This window comes from Perna viridis, chromosome 13 (assembly GCF_037379345.1).
Source record: "Perna viridis isolate PV_CMFRI_1.1 ecotype Kerala chromosome 13, ASM3737934v1, whole genome shotgun sequence".
Classification (NCBI taxonomy): domain Eukaryota; kingdom Metazoa; phylum Mollusca; class Bivalvia; order Mytilida; family Mytilidae; genus Perna; species Perna viridis.
The window spans coordinates 2454622-2482066 of record NC_142457.1 but is presented as its reverse complement, the minus strand read 5'-3'; the positions used below and the strand labels follow the sequence as shown (position 1 = coordinate 2482066).

The 27445-nt window shown below is 33.0% G+C and overlaps 1 protein-coding gene across 1 annotated transcript in view; it reads left to right on the top strand.

The window, feature by feature from the left end:
- The window catches only part of LOC148599217 (uncharacterized), a 142253-nt gene that overhangs the window by 53371 nt on the left and 61437 nt on the right, over positions 1-27445 (top strand). Inside the window, exons 10-38 of the mRNA XM_088559139.1 lie at positions 418-580; positions 1066-1306; positions 1776-1989; positions 3503-3637; positions 4238-4282; positions 5295-5408; positions 6014-6120; positions 7383-7515; positions 8335-8469; positions 9071-9196; positions 10546-10668; positions 10877-10990; positions 11171-11308; positions 12461-12655; positions 13978-14182; positions 14965-15135; positions 15530-15677; positions 16850-17069; positions 17972-18199; positions 18715-18898; positions 19943-20055; positions 20724-21005; positions 22148-22270; positions 23233-23364; positions 23737-23892; positions 24982-25114; positions 25583-25858; positions 26500-26633; positions 27116-27241. Coding sequence (XP_088415265.1) covers positions 418-580; positions 1066-1306; positions 1776-1989; positions 3503-3637; positions 4238-4282; positions 5295-5408; positions 6014-6120; positions 7383-7515; positions 8335-8469; positions 9071-9196; positions 10546-10668; positions 10877-10990; positions 11171-11308; positions 12461-12655; positions 13978-14182; positions 14965-15135; positions 15530-15677; positions 16850-17069; positions 17972-18199; positions 18715-18898; positions 19943-20055; positions 20724-21005; positions 22148-22270; positions 23233-23364; positions 23737-23892; positions 24982-25114; positions 25583-25858; positions 26500-26633; positions 27116-27241 — 4614 coding nt within the window. The remainder of the gene's footprint in view (positions 1-417; positions 581-1065; positions 1307-1775; positions 1990-3502; positions 3638-4237; positions 4283-5294; positions 5409-6013; positions 6121-7382; positions 7516-8334; positions 8470-9070; positions 9197-10545; positions 10669-10876; positions 10991-11170; positions 11309-12460; positions 12656-13977; positions 14183-14964; positions 15136-15529; positions 15678-16849; positions 17070-17971; positions 18200-18714; positions 18899-19942; positions 20056-20723; positions 21006-22147; positions 22271-23232; positions 23365-23736; positions 23893-24981; positions 25115-25582; positions 25859-26499; positions 26634-27115; positions 27242-27445) is intronic.

Below are 27445 nucleotides of genomic sequence, written 5' to 3'. Positions count from 1 at the left end.
GAAACAATTACAAAAAATGCATTGAAATTCAGTGAAAAAGGGAGATAACTCTTTATTTTTGAGTCCAATTTGCTTGCTTTGTAAGGAAACTTTAAAATTGTTTTCCAAGCTATCCATTGTTGCATTAAAAAATCCTTTTACTATTTGACATACATATGATATAAACATTACATTGAAACAAGGAATTCAGGGGGTTAAAATTTACCATGTGCGAACCATTTCGGATCTGCCTGATTTTTTACATGGACAACTTCATGAATTGGTGAACATTTGAGTTATCTATCAATGTTTTTCCATCTAATGTAAGCATGGTAATTATTTACCATGTCCCAGTCTAAATCTCTCATTTAGTTTCCTCATAGTACTATCAGATTCTATTAAAAAAAAATTTCACCTATTTTTTTTTTTCATTTCCAGCGATAAAACAGATGGCGAAGGATTGGATAACGGGTAACTGGTACTTCCTGGATATAGTTCACCATCAAATCATCCTCTGTAATAGTAAATCTTTTCATTGTCGTAGTATTGTACAAACTGACCTTGACATTCCTGTTGCAATGGTGATAGATCCAGTCAGGGGGTAAGTCACTGATATTACAGACTCGATTTATTTGCAATTCAAATTCAGATTTTACCATTATGTTTCTTTTTTGTTGTATATATATATGTCGTATATTTTTAATTTCCATTTTTTTTGTTGGATAAATGAAATCATGTCTGATATGATTTGTTCAAATAGTAACAAGTAAATTTTATCTACCCTACTTGTTCTGGCTTTACCTTCTTTATCTTTGTATAAGGGCCCTGCCATGATAAGTGGCAGATCAGTCTGTCTATGTGTAATCAATCTTGTTCATGCTATCACTTTTTTTTTCTTTTGGTGTATGCATTTGATATTAGGCATGAGAGTTGATCAGTTCAAAACAATGTGTCACATATAATGTTGTATATAAAAAGTTATAAAAAAAAAACCAAGACCACTTTAAAGCTTTTGATTTGTCCATACAATATGTAGTTTCCTTATAAAGAAGACAGCTAAAATTGTTATTCATTGTGACATTTTAGATATTTATTCTATGCTGTGTATGATGACTCATTTGGAAAATCATCAATCAGACGGACCTTATTGGATGGTAGTAACAATATAATTATTGAAGATGGCAAGATGAGCATGCTCCACAAGGTCATGGGACTGACCTTAGATTATGCAAATAAGCACTTATACATCCTGGAACCTGATGTGATACATAGGATGGATTATGATGGTACCAGGCGGTACTTAATTTTTACAAGACTACGAGGGCGTGTAGGTATCATAAAGCTTCAAAATGAGATAATGTCAGCTGTGTCACCAGAAAAATGATTTACACCTGTTATTCAGCTCCTGCTGGGCAAAAGTGATATGAAAAGATATGTCTGTATCTCTGTATCACACGAACAGATTTGATTTTCTTCCATTTTGAAGAATTCCATTTTTGTAAAAATTTGACTTTATCATTGTGATTCTGTTTCTTGACTGTATTTTTACTTCTCGTAAAGCAAGCTTCTCATTAGCCTCAGATGAAGGTCCAGTGAAGAACCAAAACCAGTCAGGCTGTTTTTGCTTTAAATTTAACATTAGTTAGTTCTAGGGTTATCTGCAACACCAAGGGGTTGTTCTACCATTAATCTGTAAAACCGGGTTAACTGTTTAAAACTATGATTTTGTTATGATTCAAGATAATCATTTGTTTAGTATGATATAATGGTTAGTGTATTAAACATATATCTTTCAGCAATTTTTTGCCTTTCTGGGGAAGAAAGCATATTACTTTACCAGTATATCTATGTTTGAAAATCACCTGTATGTCACAACAAACGGATACCCTCATCATCTTATCAAAATTCATCGCTATGACTACTCCAGTTTGGCCAAAAAGATTACCGATTTACAAATGACCCCACAGCAAATTCAGGTGTTCCATCGTCAACGGCAGCCAGATTTACCAGGTATGTATTATTATTAATGCCTTGATATTAGTTGTCCTAAATATTGAACTTCCTTTTGAATTTTACTCTGCCATAACATGACAGACTGGAACCAACATATTAATTTTTTTGGCAGCTAATTTTCAAGGTTTTTGAGAAGTTAACATGTTCGCTGGTATTAATTTTCGCGGTTCTCAAGGTTGAAGAAATTAAGTTTTCAGTACTAACGGCAGTGCGTGATCTCTCATTTGATAAGTTATTTTACCGTTAATATTTCAATGAAATTAATGAAGGCCGTTAATACAAGAACAAATTGATAAGTTCACATAGTTTCCTCTGGCCATTTTAATTTAATTGTATTCTTATTTAAAACTAAAAAGAACTCACATAATTGCCTATGCTGTAGCTAATTGTAGGGATTAACTTTTGACATTTTAATTGCATTTTCAGAAAATAACTTTTACCTGACAGTTATCAGCATGTGTAAAACGGTTTAAATCTTTTATTGTAGTGATTACCTGTAGTGTGTGTTTAACAATGCTAGCATTTTGTTCTTTTTGTGAATAAGAAGTTTGCACAGTATTGATTTCTATTCTTTGATGTAACAAGTACTCTATAGCCATTGATACAAATATGTAAACAAGATCACAAATTTAGAAATTATAACCCATGTGCTTTTACCATATACGTTTTTTATAATAGACGTAGTATAAATTCATACTTGATTGCATTGAATGAAACAACCCTAACACAAAATGATGTTTCCATTCAAAATTTGGGAAACCACAATTAGAACAGTCAAAGGACTTGTTAATGTGGATATATTTTCACAGGTACTAATTTTATTGTTTTAGAGGCAGCCACGAAAATAGCGAAAATTAGTACACCACGAAAATTAATATGTTTACAGTAGTCTGAATCATTCTGTGTGTCAATCAAGCTGTTACAAAACTTCCCTAATTCCAGTTCACAGTGTTTGTTGACATTTTTTGCCCCACTACACTGGGATGGCGAAGGACCAGTAGAAATACCAGTGTCCCTCCATTCCTCCATACTTGACCTTCTACACATAACACTGCTCAGAAACAACTCAACAGATTTTGTTCAAAATTTTGTAATTAATCACCATATCTAGCTGATCTTTTTGCACCACCATTTTGATTCAACAAATTTGTACCTGCCACACTATAGTACCATTTGTTGGGGTAACTCCGCCAACAGAATTACCACACTTAGCCCTCACCACTTTCCAAAAAAAATGAATAATTTAGTGGGCTTTCACCTGTCAACAATTTTGTCGGCAATTATGTAATTTTGAAAGCTACTTGATGTTTTCTAGGAATTCAATTTCAGACTGAAGAGGCACCAACTTCCTGTTTGTCGACCTTGCTGACCTTGTTTACATTTCAGCCTAATGGTTACTGGGATGGGGAGTAGAGTTATTCAGTGGTGATATTAAGGGATATTGAAGTGGCAGTTGATGTTAAAATATGGGAAGAAAATTCAAATAATGAAATGAATGATCTATTAACAGGTGGATTACAGAATCCATGTGCTTATAAAGGATGTCCTCAGCTTTGTGTTCTAAATGTGACAGGGGAAGGTATTGAAGCGAATTGTCTGTGTGCTGCTGGATACAAGATGGATTCTTCTTCTAATAAATGTCTTGGTATGTGTGATTTTGTTATAGTCAAATTATATTTGTACATTCTCATAACACAGTGCCTGTAGTTTTTTTTGGTAAAAAATCATGTTTAATTTATTACTATTTTAAGTTACTAAGAACAATGGATTGGTAACTGGGCATATTTTAGAGAAGTTACATGTACTTTTGGCTTAGTATTGGTCTAAGGTATTGTGAGAAAACAGAAATAATAATTTGTAATGGGGGACACTTTACCCAATAGATCTCTCTTCATGTATAATTTGTAAGTTCAATTTAGAGAGTGACATCTATCAAAAATTGTGTGGACAAGACACATAACATGTATCATAGAAAAATCATCCGTAAAAAGAAACTGAAAACACCTTCAAACAAAATGTTGTGATAGTATGTATGGGAATATTTATATATACTGAAATTGTACAGAGATGGTTTAATTACAGGAGGGCTACATCATTTCCATAGTGAAAGATTTCTACTTATAATCACATTCTGAGTATATTAAATTTTTCAGAGAAATGAGTATTTCAATGATATGTAGACAACATTTAACTCCAAAGACATTAATGATCTACATTTTGTTGTTAATATTATTTCTTATTACAGCGAACAAAGACTGTAAAGGAAGTCATGCTCCTGACTGTATTGTGTGTAAGTAGTCATTGTTTTAAGTGAAAATCCCTCTACACAGACAAGTATGTCACATAGGGTAACCATTCAGTAATCATATGATAATTTACATATGTTAATTTGGCTTTGAAACACATAAAAACATTTGATCATACAATAATCATATGTAAACTAAAACATGATTATAATAAAATTCTCATGTGTAGCACATATATCATGCATCACATAACTTATATTCAACTTTAAGTAGTCTATATGGGGTAAATGACTGTCACACAGAAACCAGGCAGATCGTCTTAATATGGGTGACAGAGAGAAAATTCTGTCCCTCCATTATTTTTTTGTTCCATTGTTATGTTGAACTCATCATTATGTCAGAAATGACAGGGATTTTTCATTGTCAAAAGTTGATAACTCTCTAACAAATCAAAATAATGAACAGATTGAAGTTTCCTTTCCACCAGATGATACATCAGCAATTCCAAGGGTGTTTCTAGGAAAGCTGAGGATGCTTTCCCTACCACTCACCTGGTCCATGCTCCCAGTGGAGTTTGGATTCACCTGGTCCATGCTCCCAGTGGAGTTTGGGTTCATCTGGTCCATGCTCCCAGTGGAGTTTGGGTTGCTCATTTGCTTTTATTTCTTTATATGTTTTGTATTGGTTACTTCATGATTGTTGTTGTGTTCATCTTTTTTGTCTATCTACTTTTTATCCTTTGAATAGATTTTTTTTTTATTTCCACTTGAATTATGGTTCACTTGATTTCGTCTTCCCTTAATCTCTGCGTTATTTATTTTTCATACTAGAGTTATTTAGGACATTCAAAGTTTATGTATTCATTTCCTGCCATTTTCCATGGAAATTGTCTATGATATTTTTATTAATTTTATTATAATCACAGTAAATAAATGTGATTTTTAAAAAAAAATCACATTTATTTACTGTGAACAATTTTATGAGTACAGAGTATTGTATCATATATCAGTCTTCAGAATTTCAAAAGTTCTTCAAAATAATATGTGTATTTTGTAGCGGAAGGATGTGATACTGACCAAGTACGTTGTCCTTTGGGGACATGTATTCCCAGGGATTGGTGGTGCGATGGACAGGAAGATTGCTCAACCAATGGGGATGAAGCATATTGTGGTAAGTTACACCATTTCTAAATCAATGGGATTATTTTTCAGACTTAATTTGAAATGAAATAAAGATATAACTATTATTTTCAAAATACCTTATACATGTACTGATAACATTGGAATTTTTACACTATACTCAACAGTAAAAAATCATCCCTGTGAAATTCAGTTACAATAGTACACAAAGAAAAACTTTCCATTTTATTTTTTGAACTATAAATAGATACAAGAATCCTAAAATATTAATATATATTTATAACTTTATTCAAAATCATTCTCATTAACATGAAATTTGATAAGAATTATTTTAGTCTAGTGAATAATTTAGTAAATATTAAAAAAAATTGAACTCCACAAATGATTCTTTAACTCAGGGAACTATTTTGAAATAGAGGAGAACAGAGTATTGTATCATATATCAACTAATTTGTGTTAAAACTCTTACTTTCTATAAATGACCATAAACCATCTGTAACATGCTAGTTAGTCTTTTCTTTTTAGTTTGATTGTTAGTTATTGTTTTTAAGTTTGCACAAAACATGACAATTTATTCATCATTCTGTTACAATCAGTATTTAATCAGTACTACAGTACTTTGATTTATCATTATAGAGGACAACACTTGTAGTGAAGTGCAGTTTACCTGTTACCGTGGGCACTGTATAGACCAAGATTTTGTCTGTGACGGAGCAAAGGATTGTCCAGATGGTTCTGATGAGGTATGTATAATTATACCTTAGCAACTCAGCGGATATTTCTAGAAAGGCAGAGGACGCTTACCCTACCGGTGCACCTGGTCCATGCTCCCAGTTTTTAGTGGAGTCTGAGTTGCTCATTTGCTTTTGTTACTTTGTATGTATGATTTTAGTTAATTCATGTTCTTTGTTGTGTATGTCTGTTTTCCATATCTGGTCTTTGTCCCTGGATTACATTCTTTTGATTACCGCTATAATGTTGGTTCCCTTGGTTACTTTTTCTGCTTGCGAAGTGGGTGTAGAGATAGAGGACTGTATTGTTATGTATATGTTATGTGATGCTAATTACCTTTTTCAATTTGCAACACAACATTCAACACTCAAACTTCGTTAATTCCTTATCTTTCTACACAGGCAAATATTTTTCATGTGAAATTCATGTTAATCGAGCTTCACATGAAATTAACATGATTTTCATGTGAAATTCACTAAACACGAATTTCATGTGAACTTTTTGTGTGAATTTCATATGAAGGCTCCATTCATCTGAATTTCGTGTGAACTCTGTCACTTAGTTTATTTGCTTAATTCAGGTGAAAATCATGTGCAATAATTTTGCCTGTATATTTCACTAGGACATTGGGGGAGTATAGTGACAGTGTCCTGTTCATTCTTCTTTACATCTGTACATCTTTTTGTCCATGCCTCTATACCTGGAGAGGTGCCCTTCTTATATCGTACACTTACACCTCTCCTTGGAATTTGATGACACTTTTCATAGAGTTTCTAATTAAATATTGAACATGTGCCTTTCCTATTTCTGTTTTTTATTTGAATTTTGTGTGTATTTGTGTGTGAGGGAAGAGGGGGGGGTCATAGAAAAAATATTGACTTTGCCATTTATGAGTTTACATATATCTCTTATCCATAGCTCTTCCTACACCACAAAATGAAATATAATTTTCTCAGTAGTTTAATTCTATATTCAAATTGTGCACATTCTACTCTAGATTTAGATCCTAAGCAAGGTGCATGTTATCAAACAGGAGAGGGAGTTATCTTTGATGATAACATTACATTCAATATTTCTAGTCTAAATATTAATTTAGAGCCTGAGAAAGTTTGGGTATAATCTTGTAACCATGGACACAGTAAAGTACAAGATTTTGCATGAGATTTAGAATAGTCTGTATGATGTATGTATTTAGTTAGAGCCAGATTGATAAGGTTGTTGATTTCACTACTGTTACCAGTTGTTTGTAATGGTGACTTATTTATCTTTTCAGGATGGATGCCAAAGTTTCTGTGACTCCAGAACTGAATTCCAGTGTCCTGAGGACAATAAGTGCCTTTCATTGATACTTAGATGTGATGGGGTTTCAGACTGTGCCAATGCAACAGATGAATTGAACTGTAGAGGTAAGAGAAGGCACACATTAATACATTAGGTAAACAGTTTGTGATAAAAAGCTTCATTTATGCTCATTATACTACCAAAATATTTTTCTGGACTTAAGTACTTTTAAAAATGCCACTTAACACTCACAGGGATGATTTTCTTCATTCTTAATGGATTTCCGCTATTTCAAATCTGGATTTTACCATTACTATTCTTTTTTTATTAAATATTTTCTTCCGATTTTGCCAATATCCTCTTTGTTTATTGACCTAGTAAAATCATCCCTGCAGTCAAAATATGTCGATAATAAATGATAACTCTCTACCATTTTGCGTCAATATTGCCAAAAACTGGCATCCAAAAATTATTAGCAATATGGTTACTAATTTATGTTTTCTGTGATTTGAAATTTGGATGTACAAATCAATTTGAAATTTGCAAATTAATTTTGCTGGTTGTGTCTGGGTGAGCAACAAGTACTGTTCTTCATATACCATAGAGTTATTTCTGTTTTAAAACAGGTGCAGAATATATTTAAAAAAATGACAATGAAAAAAAAAATGAAAATGAAATCTTGCATTTCTTAAAATATACTGGAGGTGAGATGTGACCTTGGAATATGAATCTCTCTTTATATTTGTGTGGACTAGCCACAATCGTCTAAATATAGCTGAATATTGCTGCTCGGACGTTAAACCCCAACAAACAAACAAGACTAGCCACAATCTTTCTGCTTTTCAAGTTGAATTTTGCAAACTTTATTTTTTTAAAGCAAAATTTTCTTTTTATAATATAATATTTTCCATCTCTGTTATATGCTTTTCACATCTTATTTTCAGATTATACTGGCCAACCTAATTTATGTAATGCAGCGTCTGAGTTTCAGTGTGATGACGGAGAATGTGTTTCTAAGAGATACCAATGTGATGGAGATTCTGACTGTATGGATGATAGTGATGAGAAGAATTGTAAAAGTAAGTGGTATTCATCTTCAAGTGCAAAAATACTCCCTCATCATTATACTCATCAAGTAGGAGGCATAATGGAATCACCTTGTCAGTCATTCCATCCATCCGTCTGTCCAGCTATATATTTCTTTACAATTAACCTAATGGAATGTTTGATTTCAAATTTGGTGTATGGCTTCATTTAGATAGGGCATAGGCTGTAAGTGATTTCCTTAGCTGTTCAATGTCTACTTCCTGTATGTATTGGGGTATGCCTAGCATGAGAACGAGTGAAATTACATGTTGAATTGAAAGAGACGTACATTTATTGATCATCCATTATAATCCATATAACAATCAGATCTGTGAAGGTGGATGGCACATGATAGTTTTATAATTATATTTAACTTGCTAAAAATTTTCACATATAAGGATAAAAATAATAGCTAACATCCATCAGATATACATCTAGATAGTCTTTTATAAAGCATTTAAGTGCTTTTTTTTTGGTTAATATCTATGCATTAATGGTTTTACATTTTACATATATAGGACTTTGCTGATGCTCCGTCCATATTATTTTTAATTTTATGGCCTTATGTAATTAAAACGCAACCATTTTTTCCAGATATAACTGTGAGCTGTGACAGTAAAACTGAATGGAAATGTGAAAAGGATAACAAATGTATTGCCATTGCCTGGAGATGTGATAGTGAGGCTGATTGTCCTGATCACAGCGATGAGGAAAATTGTGGTAATGTTTAATATTTAGGTCAAATTAATTGTATTTTTTTATAAATATGGTGGAAAAAATTAAAATAAAACTGGCATGCAAGTTTGTTTCAAAGTTTCAAGAATCATGCATGATTTTTCAGTTATATTGTAGTTCCAATTTAATATTAGAGAAAAGAAAGGGAAGTCTAGTGAACCAGGATTTGAATGGTTATCAAAAAGAATGTATTCAAGGGATAAGGAATGAACATTAACAATGAAGAAGATGAAATAAGGCATAGGCTGATAATTCAATAATTAAACTTAAGGATAGTTTTGGACATTTGGATCTGTACTGGGTAGATATTTTAGACAAAGAAACCTGTCTAAATATACTATACTTCCTCTTTTTAAAAATCAAGATTTTATCATTTTTTCTGTATTTTTATGTCTCCTCTTCTCCAGAAGGGAGTCGTTGTTTTTGTGTGAATTTTTTTCTTCCTCATATATGAAGTTTGTTTGGCCATAACTTTTTTTATCTTTTGACATAGGCTTTTGGTATTTGGTTTGTAAGTAAATCATTTGATGGAAATATGTAGTGTACCAAATTTGATGACCTCTGACCTTGACCATTGATATGCAGGTCAAATAATTGATATTTTAAAGCCAGTTTCTTGTGCTGGTCATAACTTTTATCTTTTGACAAAGGCTTTGTATATTTGGAATGTCTAAATATCTCTTGAAAATGATGTTTCCCCCATCAATGTTGGTGACCTATGACCTGAATGATTGACCTCAAGGTCAAATAATTGATTTTTTACAGCCATTTTCTTATCAGGGTCATAACATTTTTTATCTTTTAACATAAGATTTCATATTTGTAATGTAGCTAGATTATATGAAGATGTTGTATACCAAAGTTCGTTGTCTTTAACCTTGAAATTTGACTTAAAGGTTAAATAATTGATATTTTATAGCCAATATCTTGTCTTGTCTTTTCATATTTTGACTTGGGTATTTGATATACATCTATTTTCTATTTTATTCTGTGGAATGGGAACTATAACAGTTCTCCTGGTCAATGGAATGGGAGCTGTAACAGTTCTCCTGGTTAATGGAATGGGAACTATAGCAGTTCTCTTGGTAAATGGAATGGGAACTATAACAGTTCTCCTGGTAAATGGAATGGGAACTATAACAGTTTTCCTGGTAAATGGAATGGGAACTATAACAGTTCTCTTGGTAAATGGAATGGGAACTATAGCAGTTCTCCTGGTAAATGGAATGGGAACTATAACAGTTCTCTCTTAAATTACTTTTGATTTTGACAAGTTCTTCTTTGTTAGTTGACTTCATAAAATCAAGTAAACAACTGCCTCATTTTGATTTCAGAAGTTAAGTGTGACATACCTAATTATAAATGCAATGGTGATAAGAAATGTGTCAGTCCGTTCGCTCTCTGTAATGGTACAACAGAGTGTCCACAGAAGGATGATGAAGGTGGACTGTGTAAAAGTAAGTGGCAATCTAATCTAATATCTTCACAAATTATTGTAATGTTTTTATTCTTTTGCAGTGCGACTGACTTAAAATTGTGATTAATGTATGGGGGAGGGACTGAGAACCAAGACTTTTTTTAATTGGCCTAAGAATGAAAGTAAATTTTATCATGCATTATATCTTCAACACTTTAGTATTCAACACTTTAGACTATTTATTTCAGATGAGACATTGTGTGACAATTCTGGTTGTACTAACTGTACCCGAGCTCCATGGGGACCTCTTTGTATATGTCCACCTGGTATGAAACTCTCACAGGACCATAAAACTTGTCAAGGTAAAAATAAGATTATTTTCCTGTAGAAAATTTTGTTTGTGTGTTATTTACATTGATTATATCCCTTTAAACTAAGAACTGTATTTCAGTAGCATAGTAAGCATTTGAAGAGGTGTTGTGTTAATTGCATTGAATCTATGAATGGTTTATAAGTTGAATTGGCTATTTTTATGTTGACAGAAACTAACCGTAGTATCTGTGGTCAGTGGGGAATCTGTGGACAGAAATGTGTGGAGGACAAAGATAAGGAAAATGGATATTATTGTACATGTTCTGAGGGATTCCTGATTGCAAAAGATGGCTACACGTGCAAACCAGGTAAGAGATGGTTTTACATGTAAACTAGGTAACATATACAGTTCTTGAACGGATCCACATAACAATTTGACAAATCGATGACCGTTGACTGATTGATTGCTGACAAATAGATGACCGATGACCGGTGACCAATCTGATTGCAGTTTTGTTATGTAAAATGACGTAAGATGTGTTTGAAATAAAATAAATGTAAAATAAAAGTATAAATTGATGTTTAAATCTATTGCATTATGTAAATATGTGTAAAATTGACATAGAAAACAATAAAAACCGTAAATTACCGCTCTGTGGTCACGTGATACGATCACCGGTTTAATTGATTAGTTTGACAGATCGATGACTGACCAGAAACTGATCGGCGATGATGACCGATCGTAATTTTTGTTGCACGGATCAGTTCAGGTACTGTAGTTATACATATTTATACTAGGTAGGAAATAGTTTGACATGATTATTAGTTCTCTGAGATTTTCCCTGAAGGGAATTTAGTTTTGCAGTCTGTCCATCTGTTAGTCACTCAGTTTTTTAAAGCTCTACCGTATTTGCTGCAAAACATTTGATATTTGGTTTATTACTTAACCATGACAGGTTACAGATTAAGTTCAAATTTTGTTCAAGTCCTTAGAATGTTTGCTGAGTTATGGCCCTTGGACTTAGAAAATTGATGCAAAAACTCAGTTTTCCACTCTTTTTTTTGTCATGCTTGAAGATGTACATTTGATGTTTAGTGCATTGCTTCACCATATGACAAGGTGCAGATTGAGTTTTTGTTCTGGTCTTTTGATTTTTTATGACTTAGAAAATTAATGCAACTTAGTTTTCTGCACTTTTCTTGTTAGCAAACTATGCATTAAGTTTGCATACTGTTTTCTTCAACAGATATTTCCTGTGGAAGGGGACTTTGTATTGCCCGGCTATACTGGCACAATATTAATTGTAGTAATTTCTACACTAAATTATTGTGTGACTATCGGAGTGTAACCAGTTGATTTATGTCTTTTCTAAGCAACCAATGATAATCATTCATGGCTATTTTGATGCTTTTCATGTCTACTAAATCCTGGCTAAATAGATTCAATACTTGTACATGTATGTATTTTTAACTTCAGGTCTATTTAATGTACTGGTAACTTTAACATGCATATTTTTCAGTAAAAGAACCAGTTTATATCATTTTCTCCAACCGTCATGAGATGAGACGGGTTGATTTAAATAACCTCAACTACGCATCGTTGGTGTCTGGATTACGCAATACCATCGCCCTGGATTTCTATTATGAAGAGAGCTGGATTTTCTGGACTGATGTTGTAGATGACAAGATATTCAGAGGGAAGATTTTATCTAACAGTAAGTTAGGACCCTACTGTCAAAGATATGAATGAATGTAACACAGCTGTATTTAAGGAATGACTGATATATTTTTTGGGTCTATGAAGAAATAACCTCAGGTTATCAGCATGGCAAGGTTTTTTTTTAAGTGTGCACTGTGGGCATTGAGGTTATTTCATATAACATGAAATAATAATCGGGCATAATTTTTTTCTGCTTTTTAGCAGAAATCCGCTATTTCAAATCTGGATTTTACCATTACAATTTTTTTTTATTGGATATTTACTTCCAATTTTGCCATTTCCACTTTTTTTGTAGACCTTGTAAAATCATGTCTGAATATTACAGTCATTCCTTATAGTTTAATTTTAGTACAACATCAGTCGCATAACAAAATTTGGTTTATAAGTTAATGGACACATTTTTTTTTATCTAATCAGAAAGCGTGTTACATCAGAAATTAAATTATTCCCTAATCAAAAATATGTCAACCAGGAAATGTCAAAACTATTTTGTGAGGAATGAGGAAGATAGGTATCGTTTTAATGTAAATCAGGTTTAAACAAACTTGTTTCCTAAACTACCGGTGCACCTGGTCCATGCTCCCAGTTTTTAGTGGAGTCTGAGTTGCTCATTTGCTTTTGTTACTTTGTATGTATGATTTTAGTTACTTTATGTTCTTTGTTGTGTATGTCTGTTTCCTATGTCTGGTCTTTGTCCCTTGATTACATTCTTTAGATTACCGATACAACCTTGGTTCCCTTGATTACATTTCCTATGGGTAAAATAATCAGTAGCATTTCAGAAGTCCTACTCATAATAAGTCTTCTATAAAGAAGTTGTATAGCACTGGGTATACTGTAAATATATTAATTCTCATGGATTCTGGCAATATATTCATTGTTATCAATTTTTCGTGGGTTCCAGAAAAAAAAAAGGATTAGCTTTTTATAGTGTTTAAAAAAATCAGTTTGAAGGGTTCTAGTTTTCTTTTTCTATTTTTGTCCACTAAAGAAGTAGCGAAAATAAGTTCATCACACATACTAATATATTTACTGAAGGTAATCCTAATCTTTAATGCCTGTTTACTATCATTGAACATATTTCTGTCTTAACCAGAAATCTAGATAATGAAGTATCAGTCTTTGTAAGAATCAGACAGGAGGTTGATTCATTTATGTCAAAAACCCACCAAATTCACTTTTATTTTTTGTTCAGAAACCATTATAGATCATATGACCAATATTTTGAATAACTGCAAAAATGTACTACAGACATATCTCTGTCATAACAGTTTATGAATGGCAGTTATTTTCAAAATTAAAAAAAAAAATTTTTAGGTTTCACGCAGATAGAACCAATTATTGATGTTGGTTTGGCAACTACAGAAGGTCTGGCAGTAGATTGGATTGGACAGAATATTTATTGGGTAGAGAGCAACCTAGATCAGATAGAAGTAGCAAAGCTGGATGGTTCTAACAGAACTACACTGATAGCTGGCAATATGATTAGTCCTAGAGCTATTGTTTTGGACCCAAGAGAAGGGTAAAACAAAGTATTATTTGAATTTGGAATTATAGTTTGTAAAACAAACTCTTACTAAAGGGGTTTAGTCGTGCCGGCATGGCTAAGGGATGATGTTAGTTGGATAACAAAATTTTAGTCATGACAGCATGACTAACTCCCTTTGGAGGATAAGTTTTATAAATTATTTGAGTACTTATTTTCATAAATCCAAAATAATTCCAAATTCAAATAATACCTTGTTGTAAGAAGAAACATTTCAAGACTTTTAATATGTGGCCGAGAGGATGGTTTAATAAGATTACTAGGAATTCCAAGATTTGGAGTGCAGAGATAAGGCCTTTTACAGTTTACTTTATGGTAAAGGTTTGAAGACCCTGTGGTGACCTGTTGAAGTTAAATTGTTTGTCGCTTGGCTTTTAGTGGAAGACTGTCTCATTGGCAATCATACCAAGTCTCCTATTTAAATATTACTGTAAAGCAGTAGATTATCATCTTAGTTTGCTTAATAAATAGAAAAGATATATTTTTTTTTAAGTGCAGCCCGATATGATTTACACAGTTACAAATTTAAACTGATATTTAAACCTATATAACACTAATTATTTTTTATACTGTGAAAATATATTACCTGTGAATATGTTCACTTGACAGAATCCCCAAAAATTAGCTACAGCAAAAATGAATACAGCTGGGTTTTAGAAGCTTATGAAACACTAGCTAAACATGCGTACAAAAATATACAAAATGTATATATAATAATATATGAAATAATCTATTATTTTTGTTTGTTTGTTTTGCAGGGCATTATTTTGGACAGACTGGGATGCCAAGTTTCCTAGGATTGAGACCTGTTCTATGGCAGGAGAGAACAGGAGAATAATATTCAATATCTCTGGAATTATAGGAGGGGGATGGCCCAATGGTCTCACTATTGACTATGATTTTAGAAGACTTTACTGGATTGATGCAAGGTATATATCGGTCTTGTAATATACATGTTTTTTCTTGTACATGTTCATTTCCAAGCGATAACTTGTATAAATTGTACAAGACTTTCGTAGTCAATGTAGATTTAGATATGAATGAAGGGAGATAATTGTTGAGAAATGTCTGCCTAGGGAGATAATCCAACTGAAGCGATTCACAAAAAGTGGAATTAGTATTTCATGTTTTACTTTGTCAAAGTACTGTCTCACTGCTTGTAAATGTTGTTGAGCATCTTATTTCAAACTTCTGACTTGGAATGTTTAGGTATAAAATAAAAAAAATCAAATAAAAATTTCAGTATTTATATGTATACATACTGGTAAACGTTTTTATATCTTACAGTAATTCTAGTTTGAACATCTTTTTTCTGTCATCCAGGTCTGATTCCATCCATACTATTGACTATAATGGACATGATCATCGTCTGATCCTGAAACATCACAGCGGTATAAGGCATCCATTTGCTCTGACATTGTTTGGCAATTATGTATATTGGACTGACTGGGGAACTAACTCATTGATGAGGGTAGGTGTTATAAATGAATATAATTTCTAAAAGCAGTGCTTGATCGATCTGGAATCACAAAGGTGGTCTAAAGAATCTAATATCCGTGACTTTGTTTTAGTAAATATCAAGTTTTTGGCTGAATTTAGAACTTACACGTTGATCTTATTGATGTACTATGATTTGAAGATTACATTTTCTGCCTGAATGGTGACCCTGTCTGCATGGTGACCCTGTCTGCATGGTGACCCTGTCTGATAGTAATACAATGATACACCAATGCACTTTGGTGGGGGAGGGGAGGGGGGCTGTTTCTATATGTAAGATGATAAGACGTGCTGCTAGAATAGGTACCATTTTCCAGCTTGCAAGTATGTGAATCTGTGGGGATAACAAAAATAAATTTATGGTAAGTCAATAAGTTTACATTGTTAATGATGTGGAGAGTAAAAAAAAAAAATTCTTGTTCTTTCATCTGCTGTAATTGTTTTTGTATTTGTAGAATAAATGTATGATAAATGTAGAATAAATGTATGATAAATATTGTTATTACATGTCATAGTGTATCATAATGTATGATAAAAGTTGTTATTACATGTCGTAGTGTATCATAATGTATGATACATGTTGTTATTATATATCGTAGTGTATCATAATGTATGATACATGTTGTTATTACATGTCGTAGTGTATCATAATGTATGATACATGTTGTTATTACATGTCGTAGTGTATCATAATGTATGATAAATATTGTTATTACATGTCGTAGTGTATCATAATGTATGATAAATGTTGTTATTACATGTCGTAGTGTATCATAATCAAGAGATCACTCCCTATACATGTTATATACATGTTATATATATGGCATTAGGTCTCTTTTTTTCAGACAAAAAATATGAAAAGGTCTACATTATTTCAAAAGTAAAATATATGAATAGGGTGGGGTTAAAGAATCTCGCCGGCACCTTCTATCAAGACTTATTGGAATGCCCCCTTTCCTAGCTCATTCTAAGCTGTTGATGAACAATTCAAATTACTCTGTAACAAAGGGAAGGATATTTAAATCATTATCAGAGATTATCATTTCACCATCTCCTGTTATTTCAAATTTGAACCACTCATTACTGTAGGTGAATCTATATTTTCTACCTGTGTTGATGCAATCTTAAGTTGTGATTTTATTTCAGGCTAACAAATTCAGTGGTGCCAATGTAACAACCATTCAACAGACGATGACCCAGCCGTTTGACCTTCAAGTTTATCATCCCATGCGACAACCATCCATCCAAAACCCATGTGACAACAATGGTGGTTGTTCTCATTTATGTCTGATTGGCTACAACAATGTGGGAAAATGTTTGTGTCCACATCTTAAAAAATTAAGTGACGATGGGAAGACCTGTGTTGGTAAGTGAAATGGTTGTATTCACGAATTAAAGTACTTTCACAGTATTACATAGATATCTATGTATATATTACAAATAAAAAATTAATTGGTATCACAAAAAACCACAATATAATTACTTGTGCTGAGATTACAAGGAGAATTAACTATTACATGGTTCAAGTCTGCTTTGGTATATCTTGGGCACCACTGATCATATTTTGGTTATTCGATCTCTCCATTTAATTACTAATTGATAATTTATTTCTTTGCTGACACACTTTTCTTTGTAATTATTTATAATAACAGCCATGAAATCTACACATTTTTAAAATCTGGCCCTCAGGTCCTGCTGCACTTTGTGCAAGCTGTCAAAAACCAACCTTTGAGCAACTCAGCGGGTGTTTCTAGAAAAGCAGAGGAAAAAATATGTCAACCAGGAAATATTAAAACTATTTTGTGAGGAATGAAGAAGATAGGTATCTTTTTAATGTAAATCAGGTTTAAACAAACTTGTTTCCTAAACTACCAGTGCACCTGGTCCATGCTCCCATTTTTTAGTGGAGTCTGAGTGAGTTGCTCATTTACTTTTGTTGCTTTGTGTGTATGATTTTAGTTACTTTGTGTTCTTTGTTGTGTATGTCTGTTTTCCATGTCTGGTCTTTGTCCATGGATTGCATTCTTTTCATTACCGCTATAACCTTGGTTCCCTTGATTACTCTATCTCAGAGGTTAATTTTTTTTCTCACTGCTAAATGAAATTTGGTGAAAGGTTGACTTATTCTTTATCACATTGTGTACCTCCAGTATTGTTTTTTTTCCCATCTATATGATTTCTATGGAGGGGAATAGTTTAGATTAACCTACATTTTTATAAGTGATATTTGGAATGTCATAAGTAGATGGTCCTCTGGTTGTATTACAGCTGATAATAAGTTTCTGTTATTTGTGAGAAGTAATATAATCAGAGGTGTGGATCTGTCCAATGCCAACTTCAGTGTGATACCTACGATAACAGTACCTCATGTTGATCGGCCGACAGCTGTAGATTATGACTCTAAAGCAGGAAAATTGTACTGGGCAGATAGGAATCTCAATGTTATAAACAGTGCTAATAACGATGGATCCAATGTGGAGACCATTATTGACTCAGGTAATACTCTAGTAATCAAGAAATTCAGGCTTTTTTCTCTTATATTTATATACATTGTTGTCTAAGAAAGTTAAATTTTTTGCTCTGTATCATAGATTAAGTCATCATATTTTTTAGCGTCAAGGCTTTAGGGGCTGCAGTATGAAATAAAGTAGTTGTTTTTTTTTGCATTCCATCCATATGTGCTGCATTTTTGTGACCAAGAAACCTAAATGGTAATTATACACTTCAAAATTATTGACTTTCTTGTCTCCTCTGTTTGAATCCTTTGAGAAATTACACCTTGCAAAGTTTAATCCTTGGAGAAGTTACACCTCACAAATTTTGATCCTTGGTTACCTTAAAGGGACTCAAGGATTTATGAATAAATATGCTCCACCACAAAGCATGAACTCAGTGAGTGTGTCAGTATTATTTTTATTCTCCTAGTATGTTCTGGCTCAAACAATATCCAATAACTACCAAAGTACATTTTTACAGATTGCATTACCATCATTTTATTCATTTTCTCCTAGGAATCTCGAATCCAGAAGGGTTTGCTATTGACTGGATGTCAGGCAACATGTATTTCTCATCCTTTGCCAATGGTGGTAACAAAGCTAGCATCTCGGTGGCTCAACTGAATGGAGCTTACAGAGCTGAAGTCATATCTAATGGGCTAACAAAACCCAACTCTCTGGTTGTATTTCCCAGTGAAGGGTAGGTAGTTTGTGGAAGGGTTCTGACAAAACTCAGTCGTATTTTTCATGGAAGGGTAGGTATTTATAGAAGGTACTGACAAATCCCAACTCTCTGGTTATATTCACCAGTAAAGGGTAGGTATTCTTGGAGGGTTCTGACAAATCCAAACTCTGATTATATTCTTCAATAAAGGGTAGGTATTCTGGGAGGGTTCTGACAAATTCCAACTCTCTGGTTATATTCACCAGTGAAGGGTAGGTATTCTTGGAGGGTTCTGACAAATTCCAACTCTCTGGTTATATTCACCAGTGAAGGGTAGGTATTCTTGGAGGGTTCTGACAAATCCCAACTCTCTGGTTATATTTCCCAGTGAAGGGTAGGTATTCTTGGAGGATTCTGACAAATCCCAACTCTCTGGTTATATTCACCAGTAAAGGGTAGGTATTCTTGGTGGGTTCTGACAAATCCAAACTCTCTGGTTATATTCACCAGTGAAGGGTAGGTATTCTGGGAGGGTTCTGACAAATCCAAACTCTCTGGTTATATTCACCAGTGAAGGGTAGGTATTCTGGGAGGGTTCTGACAAATCCCAACTCTCTGGTTATATTCACCAGTGAAGGGTAGGTATTCTTGGAGGGTTCTGACAAATCCCAACTCTCTGGTTATATTCACCAGTAAAGGGTAGGTATTCTTGGAGGGTTCTGACAAATCCCAACTCTCTGGTTATATTCAACAGTGAAGGGTAGGTAATCTGGGAGGGTTGTGACTATAATATCTGTTTGTATTTTTCAGTGAAGGGTAGGTATTAATTGAAGTTTCTGACAAATCCCAATTCTTAGGTTGTACAATGTTTTCCCATGCCAGCGAAGGCTTAAAGTATGCTGTAATTGTTTTTTTCAAAATCTCATTTTTTAAACAGAAATCACAAAAATGCATTAAATGCACTCCAAAATATCTGAATGTTTCTGTATTATCATGTACATAATGCTACTATGTGAAATTATCTATTAATATATAATTGTTTTTTTCCAACTCTATTATAAATGTTAACATATGTTTAAGGCTGATGTTTTGGTCAGATGTTGGCAACACTTCAAACCAAGCAACTATTTATAGATCAAAGATGGACGGTACAGAGATTACTCCCATTATACGTAACCTGACTATGCCTGCAAGTATGTACCAATTTAATGTGTCTTATACAGGAATCTATTTTTTTGCACTTTTCGAAAACTTTGGTGCAAAAGGACTTCGCTTGTACTAATTTTCTGACTCTTTGTCCATTGGAAAACCATCTCATTAATGTGAGAAATTTATGTTTAAAAAAATCTGATCATGCATTTGGAAGAGATGTATTTGGAAATCTTTAATTTCTGAAGGTTTATTGGAAACTTGGACATACATTTAACAGGGGTTTGGAAGCATTTCATGTTTTTAATGGAATCAATTGTAACGTATACCTTTCTTTGAGAAAAATAAACTTGTTTTATAATATACCCCAATGTGCAGGGGGTATTTTGTTATTATGATGTCTGTATGCATGTTTGTCTGTTTACCATCCACAAAATTTGGGTTACTGTTTTCTCTACAACTACTCATCATAATTACTTGACAGAAGCTTCATATAAAAATGCCATTTTATGGTATTGGATTTCATTGTGGAGCAACATTTACTCCTGTTTAAGAACTTATTTTACAATTTGACCAAATTATATAGCGGGATGGGGGAGGGGTTAGTATTAAACCTTGGGTGATATTTGCTTACATTTTTTCTAGTTTCATTTTTAATGCTTCCTAAATTGTTATTTCCAGTTCTCATGTTGGCTCCACATCAATATTTCAGGTTTAAAGCTTGACATCCAATCAAGGAGGTTATATTGGGTCAACAGGGGAAATGAAAACTCAGTAATGTCATGTGACACTAATGGAGCATCATGTCATGTGATCAAACATGATAAAATTACCAAGCCTCTTGCCTTGACCCTAGCACCAAATGGAGTCATGTATGTTGCCAGCAATGATGCCATCTATTCTATGAACAAAACTGGGTCAAGTGTAAAACTGTTAAGAGACAAAACTCCGGAAATTGAAGCTATGCAGGTATACGACATGGACATGCAAAAAGGCAAGTGTAGCTGTTTGTAATGAAGTATGTAAATAGATAAGTTCAACTGGTTGATTAATGAAGAGATTAATAGGCTATATACCTTATACAGTTCAGTTAACAAGGAACTTTACTTTTATTTGTTGTGAAAACCATCATAGTTCAGAATTAATTATGACTTATTTTATTTGAAATTGATACCTGAAAAGAATATCAGAAAATTGTTGAAATTAACAGTGAAAAACAATCAAAACAATCATATCTGGGAGGAAATTTGTAGTCCAGTTTATTTCTTCATGATTAATTTCACGTTTGTGATATTTCAGGCCTGGGTTTCATGAAATTTTCCTCAAAACTTCATTTTCAAGTGAATTGATAGATCTTAATTTGAATGGAAGGATTTGAGGAAATCTCTGTATGAGATTCGTTATAGGCTCGGTCTTGTTCTAATGGAGCTTGTAAGTCTTTTCACATGAACCTGTAAAATCATGAGAAAGGGTCCCTAAATCCTATTCAATTCTCTTCTCTTGACATCTGAGCACTTAGAGATCTAGGAGGTATAGTGAGGTGAAGCTTCAAATGTGCCATTGGTTAACGTACATAGAACCCTGAAAGCTATTTCAAAGTCTGTAGTAGCTCTCTTCTTTGTTGGTTAAAATTCTTCTTTTAAACGATCCTTTGAACAGATAATCCAAAGCATTTTTAATTCTGATTTTTATATTCGAAGATATTTATGATTAAAAAATATGAATTTTTCCATCTCGGCATATGGACTTTGTAGTTCTGAACGGCTTCCATTCAATCTAATTTCCTTCAATTGACCAATCAAATTTAAGTGTGACGTCACATGGAAAACAAGGATAACAAAGGATGTGATTGTTAATAGAGTACAGACAACAGTCTTATCAATGAAAACTTCATACATAAATACAATGAAATCAATGGCACTTTACTATTTTTACACTAAAATAAGTATGGAAATATCACAAAATAGAAAATTCTGATATTTGTTCATCATATTGATGGTGATGAAAGTAGCAAGCTGAATACAAATAAATCCATCTGTAGTATTTAATGCTTTCAATACTCAATATTCAGATTAAAAAATAATTTGACAACTAGACTTAGAAGCTCTGTTTTTAAGATATGTTTATATATTGCAGGAAGTAACCTGTGTACTTCAAATAATGGGGGATGTTCACAGCTGTGTTTGCCCAATGGTCCACTAACACGAGTGTGTAAATGTACTGCAGGCTTTAAATTGACCAATCAAACTGACTGTACAGGTAAGTCACAATACCACTTCAGATGTCAGACCAAAACAAATAATATGTTGTTTCCAGCTACCCTTTTGTGCCTACCCTATACATTTTATGGCCATTTTGACTCAAAAATCATTGAAGTCTAGTTGTTTCCTCATTGACTCATTGACCAAATTTTTTTTAAATGAAATTATTTTCCTACATACCTACCCTACTTTTTTTCTTGCTGGCAGCAGGATACAAGGCTTTGACTTCAGACAATACTAGCAATTAAAATATTAATGAAATAAAAATGAAAACCTTGATGTTGAGTATCTCTAATATGAGGCAGTTGTAATCTGAAGAAGATTGAAGTTAAATATATTGATATTTTTATGCCTTTTACAGTTTTACATTAACTAAGATTTTTTTTCATAATTTATCAAATTTTTAAGGTGTGAAAAATTTGTTTTGGTTAAAGATCCAAAGCTATTAATGATCATTACAACTTCTTGTCAGACTGAAATTTGGTTGTTAGTGCTTCTTAGGTCATAGGTCAAATTTCTATTGTTGTCACCCTTTATTAATATATCATTTAGTAGCTTAACTTGATACCTACTGGATTTTTTTCACATTTGCCATGAAACCATGTTGCTGGAATAGCAAGACATTTTAACCTTTCCAGAACACTTGATATCACTGCTGTTTTCTTGTGTTCATGCCGCAAGTGCTTTAGTGTGTTTTTGTGTGATGTCTTGTTTTTCTTATCTTCAGTTTTTATAAGTATTTTTTTTATTCTGTTGTGTACATTGTGCATGTGATTGTCTCTGTTTTCTGCTTTCACATTTTTGCCATGTGTTTGGAGTCTGGTGTCTCTGAATTGTCCTTCTATTATTATGATATGGTATTTTTGTCATTATTTTAATTATGTCAGTATTATAAGCTTTCAGGGGCCTCTTGCTTTATTTAGTGTAACTGCTACTTAATATAATGATTTATATTTACAGGTATCGAATCATTCCTGATTTACTCAACTCAGACAGCGATACATGGGATACAATATGATCCTAACCAGCTTTCAGAGGCCCTACCTCTTATATCTAAAATATCTATGGCACAATCTGTGGACTTTATAGCATGTAAGTATACAATGATCTACAATACTGTTAAAAATCTGTATACAAAGAACTACATGTAGCAGTGGAACATGATTGTTCAATGTAACTCTATAATATAAGTTGCTTTTTAATTATTTTTTCAGTAGTATTGATGTACAATTATATGTTAAAAATATTGTTAGTTGTGTACCACTTTTCATTTTCATTTAGGTTCAGTCTACCACTAAGTCAAATTCAAAGCAAAATGTCAATTTTCTTTTGAATGCATGGTTGCAATAATTTTCAAATTTTCAGTTATCATAAAGTCATATAGTTTTTTTGTCAGAAACATTTCACAAATGTGTTGAAAACTCCCACACTCATTTTTTTTCTACTTACTGTTTTCCTTTACAGATGGTAACAGTAAGAAACAAGATCATATTTACTGGATGGATAGGGACAGTAAGTCTCAGAAAATATCTCGTATTGGACGGGATCTCAAGGAGCGAGAGACGATCATTGATGATGATATTGGATCCATAATAGATGTTGCTGTTGACTGGGTGGCAGGTAATAAAATCTTCTATTGGAACATCCTTGGTGATTTTGTGGTAGCATGCTAACCTCATATGTGGCTGTTGAGTTATATGAAAGACTTACATGGATCGTTATGGTGTATCCATCAGCACCATGAAAACTGATGTATTCAACGGGTCATAGTTTTCCTTTCCTCGTTTGTCTACCCCGGACTTGACTTTTTATGAGCAATTCGGCGGGTGTTTCTAGAAAAGCAGAGGATGCTTACCCTACCAGTGCACCTGGTCCATGCTCCCAGTTTTTAGTGGAGTCCGAGTTGCTCATTTACTTTGTATGTATGATTTTAGTTACTTTATGTTCTTTGTTGTGTTTGTCTGTTTCCCATGTCTGGTCTTTGTCCCTGGATTACATTCTTTTGATTACCGCTATAACCTTGGTTCCCTTGATTACTCTTAAAAATTGGTACTTACTGTTTTTCTGGTTATTTGATGCATGCATCATATAGAAGATATAGTGACCACTGGTTTGCTCAGAGTCACAATATTGTCTCTGTGTTTTTTCTATGAGCTAGAATAAAAAAATTATGCTCAGCTTGTCTAACTATAAGTGTTCATGAGACAATGTCCTAAGCTATCATTTAGTTCTAAAACTGCAGCAAAAGGTCACCTTTGGAATTATCACAAAATGTAGATAAAGTCTTGTATGTCTGAATGCCTGTTGTTACTCATTTGATGCAGCATACTTGTACTTTTGGAATAGTTCATGTGGGAGATTTTCCTTCACTGACAATGTCTTAAAAGGAAGATTTTAATGTAAAAGCAAGTTTTTGATGTAAAAATTCAATTTTTTAGTATTTTTTGCAGAAAATGTAGTACTAATCAAAAATTTCCCACAAACTTTACAATTTTATCTTTTCAATACTTTTTTTTGGACTCTTCCCCCACCATATATGGGAGGGTTAGCTGGTATGCAAACTGTACCTTAAGCAGTATTTTTACAGCATCAGGAGTCAAGGGTCAAGATGAATTCAGTTAATAGAATATTTTTGAAAATATTTACAAGATGTGTTTTTGGTGTGGATGAACAGTCTTTTGAAATGATTAAAATTGTAAATCATTACAGAAAACTTGTACTGGGTTGATGATGGACACAATATTATTGAAGTAGCCAGTCTGAATGGTAATGGAAGCAGATATGTTGTTGTCCATGGTGAGCAGGAGAAACCTAAAGAAGTGATTGCTGATCCTGTCAATGGGTAAGCTACTGATTCAATGGTTGTGCATATATATACACTCATAGAAATAGTTGGAAGAGTGGCTCAGGAAAATTTTTTTGTACATTCCTTGACACGTTTAGGTTTCTCGCATGCACGATACCCAAATGCAGCTTAACGCTCACCAAATGCACGATAAACGAACGCTTCCATTGTTCGTTTAAATGAATGCTCCTTTCATGCGTTTAAATGCATGGTAAACGAATGCTTCCTTTTATTTCACATTTTTAGAGTTGTATAGTGATCAGGATAGTTCCCATGCCATCTTTTTATTTTCAGATTACACTTTGATATTTTCAATTTTTCTTTTGACCATCTAAAACTGCTCACATCTCATTAATCGCTTACTTAACAATCATGTCAGAATTTTGTAGAAAATGAGGAAATTACTCAAAAGAAATAAGAAATGAAACTGTACAAAAATTACAAAGAAGATTAAAATCTTTTCAGGTTCATCTATTGGATTAACTATGCAGGCCTATATACCTCAATTAAACGGGCTCGAATGGATGGCAGTAACAGACAAAAACTTGTCACCACCAACCAGAGTCCAAAACACCTAACTCTAGACTACCAGTCAAATAGCTTGTACTGGTGGAGTGAATCCGTGAAGACATTCAACAAGTTAAATTTGACATCATTTAAACACAACGAACTGAACATCTCTAAGGTAGAGACATGCTTGGCTCTGACGGTCTACCAAGAAAATATATATTGGGCGCAGATGTAAGTTTATCTATTTATATCACTTATCTAAATAAAGCTTCATCCGATAAAAATCATAGAGTTCCCAAAATACCCCCACAAAGTTTTTCTTATTTTATTATTTCAAAATAGGACAGATTTTGAGGATTAAAAAAATAAAAAATTAGATGAACAGGTAGTTAGATATTGACCTTTGACCTGACATGTTATTTTGTAGATGAGGTTGTTTTTACAACATTAGGATTTACATATAATCCTAATATGATTTTAGACTTTGCCTATGAGGGATGGTGCTATTTATACTCAAATGACATATTTGACACTTTTAAAATGCACTGGTATATTATGACATGTATATTGCTGATTTCTGAACCAACTAGCATAAACAAGTGTTTGTATAACTTTTCTAAGAACACACATTGTGCATCTGCTTTAATAATTTCAAACAAAAACTTCCAAAAATTTGTCATTTATGAAATACATCCTTTATGACAAAACAATTTTGAACCATTCCTGTTTCTACATACATGGGACATTGCTATAACTTATGTTCCTCTTCTTTCTCTACCACTGTATATATTATACAATGTACGCATGTTTGATTTCTGTATTTATAATTACCTACATTTCACTTTCATGTCTTTTTTCTTTTTTGCTTGTAGAGAGAAGAATAAGAACTGTTCTATCAAATACTCAGATAAGAAAGGAAATGGCCCTGTTAAAACTCTAAGGGAGAACCTCAAAGACAGAATTACAGACATCAAGGCATTTGATCAGAGTTTACAGCCCAAAACAGGTATGTATACATAGAGCAAGTCTATTTCTATACTGACTGAGAGGGTTTTTAACGTACTTGACTACCCTGTTGGGTCTAGCCGGATGGGAAGTTATCTATTTATTTAAGCATGTATTTGTTCTTAATAATTTCTTAGAATTTGATTTCCCTTTTAGTAACCTGCGACAAGCATACAAATTTTGGGATAATAGCCTTCAAGTTTTGAAGTTAAGAATTGGTGAACATTTCTATCAAGCAAGTTGTAATAATCAATTTTGTCATGTTGAAAAATACCTTAAATTTGGCTGTCATTCTGGTATGTGTAATTGAGTGTTTACATGTCAGAATTATAATTTTACTTGTCCCAGGCAATAAGACAATCTCTGATGTCAGAGCCTGACCTTGATTTTGTAAGATATGTGCTATAGACCAATATTAATGTCAGATGACATTTAAGTATAGTTAGGAAATATCAATTTTGAACCATCTGTAACCTTTTAAAGGAAATAATCCATGTATTGCGGAAATCCATGGTGGCTGTGAACAGTTATGTTTCTATAAAGGTGGTATGGATAAACAGTGTGCCTGCTCCTATAGTAAACTCAGTAAAGATGGACTAACTTGTGAAGGTATGAATTTTATGCCTGTTTGGTTTTCCATCTATACATCCATATGTCAATTAAACATTAGTTTTGTACCTATTTGTGCTTTTGTATACACATGTATCAGTTAGAAAACAATTGATTTTGGGGTTAGTAGGTCATAGTGCAAGGTTATATATACAGAAAGAAAAGCAATGTGTATATATTTTAGACAATGATTTTTTTCATATA